This window comes from Ovis canadensis, chromosome 20 (genome assembly GCF_042477335.2).
Source record: "Ovis canadensis isolate MfBH-ARS-UI-01 breed Bighorn chromosome 20, ARS-UI_OviCan_v2, whole genome shotgun sequence".
NCBI classification, from domain to species: Eukaryota; Metazoa; Chordata; class Mammalia; order Artiodactyla; family Bovidae; genus Ovis; species Ovis canadensis.
This window is the reverse complement of record NC_091264.1, coordinates 45,503,163-45,516,461: the sequence shown is the minus strand read 5'-3', so window position 1 is coordinate 45,516,461 and position 13,299 is coordinate 45,503,163. Positions and strand designations below refer to the sequence as shown.

General features: G+C 41.3%; 1 protein-coding gene across 4 annotated transcripts in view; it reads left to right on the top strand.

The window, feature by feature from the left end:
* The first annotated feature begins 1,006 nt into the window (after positions 1-1,006).
* ZNF391 (zinc finger protein 391) overlaps positions 1,007-13,299 on the top strand; it is a 22,679-nt gene continuing 10,386 nt past the window's right edge. The window contains exons 1-3 of one of the 4 annotated variants that reach the window (XM_069563726.1): positions 1,037-1,259; positions 7,143-7,252; positions 8,010-11,502. In XM_069563726.1, the coding sequence (XP_069419827.1) occupies positions 8,089-9,162 (1,074 nt within the window). In that variant the 5' untranslated portion in view covers positions 1,037-1,259; positions 7,143-7,252; positions 8,010-8,088 and the 3' untranslated portion in view covers positions 9,163-11,502. Of the gene's footprint in view, positions 1,260-7,142; positions 7,253-8,009; positions 11,503-13,299 lie in introns of those variants that run through there. The other 3 variants (XM_069563727.1, XR_011251288.1, XM_069563728.1) reach the window with 3 other exon arrangements.

The following is a 13,299-nucleotide window of genomic DNA, read 5'->3' as shown; positions in this document are numbered from 1 at the left end:
GTTAGGTCCATACCATTTCTGTCCTTTATCGAGTTCATATTTGCATGAAATGTTCCCTTGGTATCTCTAAATTTTCCTGAAGAGATCTCTAGTCTTTCCCATTCTGTTGTTTTCCTCTATTTCTTTGCATTGTTTGCTAAGGAAGGCTTTCTTTATCTCTCCTTGCCATTTTTTGGAATTCTGCATTCAAATGGGTATATCTTTCCTTTTCTCCGTTGCTTTTCGCTTCCCTTCTTTTCACAGCTATTTGTAAGGCATCCTCAGACAGCCATTTTGATTTTTTGCATTTCTTTTTCTTGGGGATGGTCTTGATTCCTGTCTCCTGTACAAAGTCATGAACCTTCATCTATAGTTCATCAGGCGCTCTATCAGATCTAGTCCCTTAAATCTAAAATATAAAAAATAATTTAACATGCTTTAAAGTTCTAACTTTATGAGAAAAACTATAAAACTCTTAGGATAAAACACAGGTAAAAAAATACTCATGACCAGAGTGGCTTCCTAATTTTTTTAACCTTTACATCTCTTGGTGGAATTTTGGGGACCTGTCCTGCGTTTAGTTGCATTTAAGCATCCAGAATGTGTGTGTGTTGGGGGGAGGGGGGAGCGGGGTGGGGGGTGCTATTTCTCACAGAGACAGGCCGAGCATCACCTGTATCAGAATTATCTGGGATGACTGCTGAACATGCAGTGTTTCTCAGACTTTCCTCAAGCCAACGAGTAGTGAAGCATGTGAATCTGTATTTTAATCAGTTCTGCAGGTATGTTTTTTAAAAATATAAACCAGGTTATACTTTGTAGAATGTATTAAGACCTTCAGGATCTTTCGAAGACCCGCTTTCCGGGCCTTTAGTGTCAAGTTCTCAATCTCAGTGTCACACCAGGGAATGTGCTCTGGAACAGTCTCCAAGAACTTCTGAGCATAGCTTGGCGGTTCAGGACCTTGCGGCGCAGGCGCGGAGCCACGGCCGTTGGTATGCTTCCTATTCTCCTTAGCGTCTCTGTCCTCTAACAGGTCATCTGCTCCAGGAGAACTAGGGCTGGGCGGTTAATCAGGCAATGACTGGCTCTCCGTACTGAGCAGCACACGAGCCTGAGTGGAAGAGTGTCAGTGACCTCGGGAAACTTGGTGAGACCCGGAGTTCGACTCAAGGGTTTCTCATTAATCCTTCCGGCTTCCTCTAGCTCCGCGCACTCAGGTTCCGTCCAAGCCAGGGTCCGGGCCAGGGTGTGTCCCGGCGCTCGGCCAGAGACGGCCGGTGAGTAGGGCACGCAGGGTCCTGGGTCCTGGACGGGTGGGCCTGGAGATTCTGTGCAGTGGTCGTGCCGAAACAGGTCTCGCGGGGAATACCAGCGAGTGGCCTGGGGGTGGCCTATCCGCAGATCCGGCCGAGAGGTGCCTCCGCTGTTGGGACTCGGCCCGGTATCTCGCCTCCCGGGTCGGCACAGCCTAGTCCTTCGGCTGCATTGACAGATGTTCTCCGGGTTGAGCCCCTGGGAGATGGAAATGATCAGAGTTGCCTTCTGCTCCGTTCTAGCTGGGCGAGGAAGTGCTTCTGTATTGCGGGTGTTTCCCAGATGTTTAGCGGGTGCTAGGCGCTAAGAGTTTTTAGCAGAATTAACTCATTTAATCCTCGCTTTAACCCCATGAGATGTACTATATCATCCTCATTTACAGATAAGAAAATCGAGGCACATAGAGACTAAGTACCTTACTTGAAATTACCGAACTTGAGAGCAGTAGTATTTTTCAATGATTCTGATGATAAGTGTTGATGCTTGAACATAGCGGGTGTTATTTGTTAGAGGTACTGACAAATTCTGTATATCAAATTCTGTGAATCTGTTGTGACTTTGAGCCAATCTTTAAGGACACTGTCGTTTGAAGAGCATCTTGTGATAGGCCTGGAGACTTGACCATCTCTGTTCTAGAGTTGAATGGAGGCTGCTGAGGCTAACTGTGGTGCATTGGCAAAGGCTCCAGGAAGTAGTCAGTCCCGTACCAGAAAGCAAAGCACCAGAAGAGCTATTCAATTTTTTTTTAATGTAGAAATTTTCTTCATGGTTTCTATGTGTCTGTCGTAGGTGTCACATACACAAACAATATATAATAACAGTTACACATGTCATGAGCTTATTTGAAATGCCGAAACGACTGGATTGGGGGAAGGTTGGGGAGGCTCTTGTACTGCACACTATATACACATTAGTTAAATTAGAGATAATCTTATATCAAAGATATAAGACTGGCATATTTTACCAGTCATCAAGTATTAAAATACGACTAGCATATTTTACCAGTCATCAAGTATTAATAAGCATCAAAGTAAACCCTCAAAATTGGCTCTCTCCTTTCAACTCTGTTCTAGTTCTTTCTCTGTTCGGGAGATTCTGCCTATTTTTAGATATTCTACGTTTTTAGAGTTCCAGTGAGTCAGTTTATAACTGTCTTCAAATTTCAGATCTTCCTGGTTTCCCTTTGTCTCCAAAACCCCTGAACATTTTATCAAAAATAACCCTTCTCCAAGGTGGACTGTAACATGTAAAAATATAATAATATCCCACTATATACAAAATCCCCATTGTACCTATGTCACCCTTATTGAGTGTGAATGTTCTCAGATCTTCAGACTTCTATTGGACATGAGGACTTTGCTTTAGAGGATTTAGACGCTTTGCATTTTACCGCCTGAGAGATTCACTATTTATCAACTGTGTAACTGTTAATACTTTAGTTCCATTGCACTGGAGAAGTAATTCTCTACCTTTAAGACCTACCGTCCCTTGTACTATCTTGAAATAAAATTCATAGGTAATATTAACTACCTACAGATATAATATCACTATATTACCTTAATTGTAATAAAAAGGAGAAAAAAAGGAAAGTAATTTTAAATAATATGTATTTCAGCACGTAAATGATTGGATAAAACAGACTATTGTACCTATACATACAATCACTATGAATGCAACAACTTTGAATGCAGGCTGATATGTGAATGTTGTAGTTAGGAATCTAATACCATAAGTGGTTTGATTTTCCTAAAATGGTGAACAATTCCTAGTATCATTCAAAGAGAAAGAAGTATTTCCTTGATTTTGCACTACATAGAAAATTTCTACAAAATACTTTGTATTTACATAAAAAGTAGTGGTGCATTCCAGCCTCACGTAACAATTAAAAAAATTTTTTTTAAGGTCTGGCAGGATAAGGAACATTCTTTGTTTTTGCAGAAATAGCCATCATCATTCAGTTCAATTCAGTTCAGTTGCTCCGTCGTGACCGACTCTTTGGGACCCCATGAACTGCAGCACGCCAGGCCTCCCTGTCCATCACCAAATCCCGGAGTTCACTCAAATTCATGTCCATCAAGTCATAATGCCATCCAGCCATCTCATCCTCTGTCGTCTCCTTCTCCTCCTGCCCCCAGTCCCTCCCAGCATCAGAGTCTTTTCCAATGAGTCAACTCTTTGCATGAGGTGGCCAAAGTATTGGAGTTTCAGCTTTAGCATCAGTCCTTCAAATAAACACCCAGACTGATCTCCTTTAGGATGGACTGGTTGGATCTCCTTGCAGTCCAAGGGACTCTCAAGAGTCTTCTCCAACACCACAGTTCAAAGGCATCAATTCTTCGGCACTCAGCTTTCTTCACAGTCCAACTCTCACATCCATACATGACCACTGGGAAAACCATAGCCTTGACTAGACGGACCTTTGTTGGCAAAATAATGTCTCTGCTTTTGAATATGCTATCTAGGTTGGTCATAACTTTCCTTCCAAGGATTAAGCGTCTTTTGATTTCATGGCTGCAGTCACCATCTGCAGTGATTTTGGAGCCCAGAAGAATAAAGTCTCTCACTGTTTCCACTGTTTCCCCATCTATTTCCCATGAAGTGATGGGACCAGATGCCATGATCTTCGTTTTCTGAATGTTGAGGTTTAAGCCAACTTTTTCACTCTCCTCTTTCACTTTCACCAAGAGGCTCTTCAGTTCTTCTTCACTTTCTTCCATAAGGGTGGTGTCATCTGTATATCTGAGGTTATTTATATTTCTCCCGGCAATCTTGATTCCAACTTGTGTTTCTTCCAGCCCAGCATTTCTCATGATGTACTCAGCATATAAGTTAAATAAGCAGGGTGACAATATACAGCCTTGACACACTCCTTTCTGGATTTGGAACCAGTCTGTTGTTCCATGTCCAGTTCTAACTGTTGCTTCCTGGCCTGCATACAGGCTTCTCAAAAGGCAGGTCAGGTAGTTGGTATTCCCATCTCTTTCAGAATTTTCCACAGTTTATTGTGGTCCACACAGTCAAAGGCTTTGGGATAGTCAATAAAGCAGAAATAGATGTTTTTCTGGAACTCTCTTGCTTTTTCCATGATCCAGCAGATGTTGGCAATTTGATCTCTGGCTCCTCTGCCTTTTCTAAAACCAGCTTGAACATCTGGAATTTCATGGTTCAGGTATTGCTGAAGCCTGGCTTGGAGAATTTTGAGCATTACTTTACTAGCATGTGAGATGAGTGCAATTGTGCGGTAGTTTGAGCATTCTTTGGCATTGCCTTTCTTTAGGATTGGAATAAAAACTGACCTTTTCTAGTCCTGTGGCCACTGCTGAGTTTTCCAAATTTGCTAGCATATTGAGTGCAGCACTTTCACAGCATCATCTTTCAGGATTTGGAGTAGCTCAACTGGAATTCCATCACCTGCACTAGCTTTGTTCATAATGATGCTTTCTAAGGCCCACTTGACTTCACATTCCATGATGTCTGGCTCTAGGTGAGTAATCACACCATCATGATTATCTGGGTCATGAAGATCTTTTTTGTACAGTTCTTCTGTGTATTATTGCCACCTATTCTTAATATCTTCTGCTTCTGTTAGGTCGATACCATTTCTGTCCTTTATCGAGCCCATCTTTGCATGAAATGTTTCCTTGGTATCTCTAATTTTCTTGAAGCGATCTCTAGTCTTTCCCATTCTGTTGTTTTCCTCTATTTCTTTGCATTGATTGCTGAGGAAGGCTTTCTTTATCTCTCCTTGCTATTCTTTGAAACTCTGCATTCAGATGCTTATATCTTTCCTTTTCTCCTTTGCTTTTCGCTTCCCTTCTTTTCACAGCTATTTGTAAGGCATCCTCAGACAGGCATTTTGCTTTTTTGCATTTCTTTTTCTTGGGGATGGTCTTGATTCCTGTCTCCTGTACAATGTCATGAACCTCCGTGCATAGTTCATCAGGCACGCTGTCTATCAGATCTAGTCCCTTAAATCTATTTCTCACTTCCAATGTATAATCATAAGGGATTTGGTTTAGGTCATACCTGAATGGTCTAGTGGTTTTCCCTACTTTCTTCAATTTCAGTCTGAATTTTGCAATAAGGAGTTCATGATCTGAACCACAGTCAGCTCCCAGTCTTGTTTTTGCTGACTGTATAGAGATTCTCCATATTTGGCTGCAAAGAATATAATCAATCTGATTTCAGTGTTGACCATCTGGTGATGTCCACGTGTAGAGTCTTCTTTTGTGTTGTTGGAAGAGGGTGTTTGCTATGACCAGTGCGTTCTCTTGGCAAGACTCTATTAGCTTTTGCCCTGCTTCATTCCATATTCCAAGGCCAAATTTGCCTGTTACTCCAGGGGTTTCTTGACGTCCTACTTTTGCATTCGAGTCCCCTATAATGAAAAGGACATCTTTTTTGGGTGTTAGTTCTAAAAGGTCTTGTAGGTCTTAATAGAACCATTCAGCTTCAGCTTCTTCAGCATTACTTGAATTACTATGATATTGAATGGTTTGCCTTGGAAATGAACAGAGATCATTCTGATTCTAATAACACCATGAAATCAGCATTCCAACCAAAACAAACAAAAAACCCTCACAAATTCTCAAAACTGCCAACAGAATAATGGCAGAGTAGCTTAAGGATCTGGGCTGCGAGAATGCAGGCCAGCCAACCTAAGCAGTTAGGTAAATTCCTACTAAGAAATATTAGCACCATAAAGTATGCAACTGGATTTTATTCCAAGGTTCTAAATAAATTAGAATTCTGACTTATCAATCAACTCAGTGGTAGGGTCTTGCATTCCCTGTTTTCAGCTGAAAGGAATGTTCTTGGCAAAGCTGGATACAGACAGCAGCATCATCATGTTGCTCTTGAGGTTCTCCATGAATGGCTTCTTGATGAACATCTTCCAAGGTTCACCTCGACATCTGGAAGGTTCCCAGTCTCTGAGAAAGGCAAGACTTGTGAAACCAGATATGCTCCTAACCCAGTGGATCTCAAATAGTGCTGTGAGCAGAACCATTAGGGCAACTATTTTACAGTTTATTGCCTACTGTCATACCCAAGGGCTCTGGATAAATTTACAAGAGAATGGGTTAAGGAAAAAGCTTCAGTGGGGAAACTCAAGAGTTCAGAGAAGTGCTTTCAGAAGAATAGGCACAGATTCCCGTAGCTTCCCCATTTTACTGCTAGAACCAGGATGCTCTGCTAGATATTCAGTGTAGGTCAGTAATCTCGGTGAAGGCCTTGCTGTTCTTCCTTTTTATAAGGAAAATGTAAGAACAACCTTGGGAGTAGGAAGATAAAGAGACTGCTTGGTACAGTCTGAATGTGGGGTGCCCAGCTTTTTAAAGGTGTCATCTGAGAATGCAGTTACCTAATACTTGGAAACAAGATCCTTGACATGTGTTGGACCTTCCAGCAGGAGAAAAAAACCACCTGTCTTATGGGAGACTGAGTTTATGTTTTAGATCCTCTCGCTCTGAGAAGAATGTTTTTAGGAAGGCTGGTCCCAGTGAGCACATTTTTCAGGCAACTTAGAGTGTTTCTTCTAAGGTTCATGTTGGACAGTACAACTTGTCAAGTCATGTGAACTTACTACATATTCCCTAGGTCTGAGGTAATGCCCAGTATCTAGAGTAACAAGTTTCATAAGTGATTCTGATGGGTATGTGTATAGCCTTTCTTTTGGAACCAATTTTAGCCCAGAATTTTCAGATACCCATTTTCTCCAGTGCTTCCTGCCACAGACTTGTGAAATTTCACACTATCTTTTCTATAGATCAAAGCATTAATGTTGAGCTCTCAATAGCCCTGTGTTTCCAGCACCAATAGCCTTGTGTTAAATCACTTCTCATCAGCAGAATCCCAGCATATGAACTGGACATGATCATCCAGTTGGAGGAAGAACAACTATACATACTGGATCTTTAGGGAACTGAAGAGGGGACTGACCAAAAATATCTGTTAGGTGAGTAGTATTATGAAAAGACCACCAATTTGAAATTTAGGAGACGAGTTCTAGTCTAAGCTCTTATAATTTGCTGGGTGACTTAAGTTACTCAGTGTTTCCTGTCCAATGTGCAAGTTGGCCTCAATGAACTCTAAGATCTGTTAAGATGAGATCCTTGGCAAGTGTTGTTAAACCTCTGAAATCTAGGGTCGTAGACTTATTTAGAAGAGTACCTAAACTAGTTGGAAGAAGGGTTGGTGGATTCAGTGGGGATAGCGGTGTAATCATTAGCGTTTCTGAAATTCTATTCTCTTTCATTGCCAAGAAAATGGTTGCATCCAACCTTGACAGAGTCTTCTCACTTTTTGCTTTTAGGAGGGTGGTTATCCTTCTACATTTGAGAGTCTTTACTCTTCTAATCCCTTTCCTTTCTCTCATTTACCATAAGTAACTGGCTAAATAGGTAATAGCTCATTTTACTTTCTAATCCCTTATTCTCTACTCATCAATTGATATGTCTGCTCATTTTCATTTTAGGGGGCTTAACATGTTACCCAGTCCACTACTTGTATTTCTTGATGTCTCTTTGCATCCACTATGAGAACTCTGTTATCTCTTCTGGCTTCATTCACTTCTCTTTCATTGTCTGTTTTAACTTTCTCCCCATATTAAGTTGCTAGTGTGCATGAATTAGTTGTCTTTTATTTCTGGTGGCTTATTTTCCTTGTTCTCCACACTAGAGACAGGTGACATTTGCACTTTAAATGTCTTTCAGATAGGGAAGATTTTAACTGAACCGAAGCATCACCACCAATCAGGCTGTTTTGGAAGAACTAGAGTTTTCTGGGTCAGCAATGGAAAGTCTTCGAGGGAATACTGCCCAGCATCCTATGGATGAAGAAGCCTGCAAAAGTGAGGGCCAATTATCAAGGCAGACAAAATGCCCTGTACAGAAGAAATCTTTTGAGAAAAGGGCAATCAGAAAAGTGTCAGTGTCTCTCAAGGAGATTTTCACTAAGGAGAGAGGCCCTGAATCCAGTAGATTTAATCTAAGCTCAAAATTTAATACACGGCAGAGAATTCCAAAGGGAGCTAGGTCCCCCAAATCTAGGAAAAACTCCAAAGATAATTCAGACTTAATTAAACACCAAAAACTCTTTCTGCAAAGGAAGCCTTGTAAATGCAATGAATGTGGTAAAGCCTTTAGTTATGAATCAGACCTCATTGTCCACAGGAGAATTCATGGCAGAGAAAAACCTTTTGAATGCAATGAATGTGGGAAAACTTTTAGCCGAAGTACACACCTTATTGAACATCAAAGAACTCACACTGGAGAGAAACCTTTCGAATGCCCTGAATGTGGAAAAGCTTTTAGCCGGAGTACACACCTTAGTCTACATCAGAGGATCCATACTGGAGAAAAACCATATGAATGTAGTGAATGTGGAAAAGCCTTTAGCCGAAGCACTAACCTTAGTCAACATCAGCGAACTCATACTCAAGAAAAACCTTACAAGTGTAATGAATGTGGGAAAGCCTTCAGTGACCGTTCAACTATAATTCAGCATCAACGAATACACACTGGAGAGAATCCCTATGAATGCAGTGAATGCGGAAAAGCTTACAGTTGGATCTCATCTCTTATTGAACATCAGAGAACACACACTGGAGAGAACCCCTATGAATGCAATGACTGTGGAAAAGTATTCAGTCGAAGCTCATCCCTTGCTGAACATCAGAGAATCCACACTGGAGAAAAGCCTCATGAGTGTAGAGTGTGTGGCAAGGGCTTTAGTCGGAACTCCTCCCTTATTATTCACCAGAGAATTCATACCGGAGAGAAGCCTTTCAAGTGTAATAGCTGTGAGAAAGCCTTCAGTCAGAGTTCAACTCTTATTAGACATCAGCAACTTCACACTAAAAAGTAATATCTGAGCTTTCATTAATCTTGGCATAAGAGCACATAGCATAAGCTCCTATATAGCTGAAGAGAAATATATACTTGTTTGAATTTTCCTTTCCCACTAGCTATAAGCCAGTTTCAAGCTAGCCTTCCTTCCTTTATGGAAACTAAGTGGTCAGGTGAGTGATCATTTCAACAAGGCGGGGATGAACTTTAAAAACCTTAAGATATTCAATCTAATATTTTGTAGGGCTCCAGTCATAGAATATACCTTACTACCTTACACCTTTTAGTCCTTCACCTTTATCTCTTCCATGGAGCTTTGGTCCCTGAACAACCAGTGAACCCTTTTCTTTCCCAACCACATCAGCCCCTTTACTTGAGGAAATCCTGTATGTGGATGTTTTTAGGCTTGCTGGCTCTAGTAGCACAAGAGAAGCTGGCTTCAGAACAAAAATCTACCCATTAGTTTGGGGATGACAATAATACGGCAAATTCAGCCTCTGGACTTAAAGGACAGTTTTTCTATTCCTTCCTCCCTTACCTTTTTGGCTACACCATATTTCCCTCAAAGTATAACCCATATTTCTACTAATGTGCCTAATTAATCCTAGTATTATTTTATCTTATCCTGACCAAAAATGTCCTAAAAATCTTATATTTAGTTCCTACATTATCTTTTTTTTTTAAAAAAAATGCTGCCCTATATTAAAAACATCTTTTGTTTACAGACTTCATGAAATGTATACCCTCTGGTTCTGACTCTCACCAGTCGTAAAGCTGATCTATCAAGAACAAACACAGCGCCTACCTCTCAGTCCTTTTCCTACTTTACATTTGCAGAATTGGCACTTTTGGCTACTCTTATGCCTTAAAATTTGAGCCTCTGGGATCCATGATTCTGTGCTGATCCACGAATTTTTCTACCTCCCAGCACTTCTCTGATTAACAGTGATTAGCTCTATGACTTTGGGGCAAGAGTTGAACCAGAATAATTTCATTTTATTGGTTTATAGTACTTATGATTATTCAATTAGATTGTAAGCTTCTTAAAGATGAAAATCTTATTTTAGATCCCTACAAAACACCCCACAGTGCTGAGTGGTCACTAAATGCCCCATAATTATTGCTTACCGATTCCTCTCTATCATGGGTAATCAGCCTGCTAGGGTTTATTTGAAATGGCCTAATAGTTGATTTCTTTCTCTGTGTTCCTACTGCTGCTGCTAACTCGTTGGTAATTTGGACCTAGATACCAGAGTGAACACACTGTTGCTGCTCTTATCTCTGTGTCTTTATCTAGCTGTCTTACTAAACTATCACTTAGCTCAAAAAGAATCTAGTTTCCCATTGTCCCCAGGAAAAGGTTCAAACTGCTTAAACTCGAAGACTTTCCACAGTTGGATGTATTTATTTATTTTCCATTACTCCCCAGTACAGCTGGGCAGCCCTACCCTTTGTCTCTGCCACAGGCTTTCTCTTCACACTTGGCTTCCTTTCGGACTATTCCACGGCATTCTTTTACATGTCCTACTTTCTTCCTTGTATTAACATCTCTAGAAATCTTTTATAAAAACCGGGCTCACATCCTGCCTTCACTGTGATACTTTCAATTGCCCACCTTCTTAGAAGTCTTTTACAGTGATGGTTTGCATCGTTCTGCTGTATTGCATTGGAGAAGGCAGTGGCACCCCACTCTAGTACTCTTGCCTGGAAAACCCCATGGATGGAGGAGCCTGGTGGGCTGCAGTCCATGGGGTCACAAAGAGTCAGACACGGCTGAGCGACTTCCCTTTCACTTTTCACTTTCATGCATTGGAGAAGGAAATGGAAACCCACTCCATGTTCTTGCCTGAAGAATCCCAGGAATTGGGGAGCCTGGTGGGCTGCTGTCTATGGGGTTGCACAGAGTCGGACATGACTGAAGCAACTTAGCAGCAGCAGCAGCAGAGTATTACATACTTTCTTATTCTGTTCTCTGGTTCTGTCAAGTGCTTTTAATCCATGAACTTTTTTGAAGTTAGAAATTGTCTTAAATCTCTTGAAGCCCCATCTACCCAACTAATGGATTCTAGTTTTAACTTAAATTGAGAGGGTTTAATTTTTAATGGTGCATTTGCTTTAATCTTTTGAATGGTGAGGTAACCTCATGAATCTTTTGGTCATTTTTGTTTGATCTTTAATTATGTACATTGAGCCTTGGGACTGACTCTCCTTCAGAGCTCCTAGGATGTTGGCCTCTTAGCTTTCCACTTCATGAGACTGTTTTAAGGAGTAGGTGGGTTTATTCATATAAAGTGATGAAAACAGTGCCTGACATAATAAGTGCTCAATAAATGCTAATAGTTATCATTCTGTTTCTTCATATCTGCCTGTAGTCTTTCATTTCAATCCTGAAGGACCTGTAACTCCACAGAAATGGAAAACTAGGATTACAATAAAAAATAAGAAGATATTTCTTCTGACTGCCATCCTGGACAATAGTCATCTACTTTATTTTAACTCTATTGTGTATCAAAAATGACTCAAGGCAGCTTACAAGATATGATAAAACAGAAAACTGAAAACAATGCAAATCAGCATTAGAGAGAGGAGAAGGTGCCTAGAAGATCAAGATCATGACAAATTGTCATATCATGTGGTTATTCAGGTAGAGATGCAAAGTGACCATTTAGGTGAAGTGAGGTGCTCATTTGCTTACACTGTATTTGGATGGGGAGAAAATGTCCATTCTTCAAGGAAAGCCTGATAGATTTAAGATTAATTTCTCCATTGGCCTTCATGTAATTATACAGTGCACTTTTGATAACAAAAACTAAATTATGTGTTCGCCACAACACCTGGCAAACAGTGTATTTCCCAGTGAATAAATATTGAGTTCTTAGTGGAAGTCTCAGAAAGGCAAATATGAAGATTCTTCTTGATATAGGGTGGGGTTAGAATCAGCAGAGGACAGAGTATACTGCATAATCAAGTAATTACTGGGTGCCAGAACAGCTTTTTTCACACATTTGAGTCATTTTACTTAACATATTTTGGGATGAAGAAACTGAAATATGCGAATGTTAAACAGCTTACCCAAAGATCAGGGTTTGACTACTGGACCTCTTGGGCTTTCCAGGTGGCTCAGGGGTAAAGATTCCACCTGCAATGCAAGAGACACAGGTTTCATTCCTGGGCTGGGAAGACCCCCTGGAGAAGGAAATGGCGACCCACTCCAGTATTCTTGTTTGGGGAATCCCATGGACAGAAGGAACCTGGCAGGCTACGGTCCATGGGCTTGCAAAAATTCAGATAACAACTTTAGCGACTAAACAACAAGTGGACTTAAAGGAACAATCCTATGAAATTGGTGACTAGATATGGGGAGGAAGAGGAGGGACCAGTAATTCCTTCATTGCTATTAACTTTCATGTAAGCTATGTAGGGCCTGAAGCAGAGGAACTAACTAAATTAGTTAGTTAGAGGCTAACTCAGCAGTTAGCCATGCATACAAAACATTAAAAAGCTGAAAACCTGATATGATTAATTTGCAACTCTAAAGTCAATGTGGAATCCAAAACTTTTGGAATTTCTGGTGGGGAAGTCGGGTCAAAAGAGTAATCTGGAGTGGGGAGTCTTATTCTAAGGAAAAATGGAGGGTCTTCCAGTGCAGCCAAAATCACCGTGACTCGGCTCACACTGAAGCATGTCTTCAGAATAATCTCTGTCCTTGCACGGAGCCCCTATCCAGACTCAGCGTGGGCCATTTCTGGAAACGCCGTAGGTGGATGGGGAGAAAGGCTTTCGCGAAGGCAAGCTGCTTTCCTTGTCGTCATTCGACCAGAAGGAGGCGCTTGAGTGCGAAGACCACCACGGGGATAAAGGCCTCTTGAGCCCCGCGCTTTCGCTGTGTTCCTGGACTTTCATGGTGACCTTTGTGTGTCCAGATTTCCCCGAACAAAGCTGAGACGGCTACTCCTAGAAGCCACTGGATGGGGGCCAGCGACCGTCTCAACCGCCCCAAGCCATCTTCCAGCTTCCTGGGGGGCGCTCTGAAACTAGATCAGCCAAAGAGCTCGTCCTACATCTGAGAACTACACTTCCCAGAAAGCTCAGAGACTCGCAGTCGACACAGCGCTAAGACTTTATTTCCCAGAAATCTTAGGGCCAGTTCCCACCC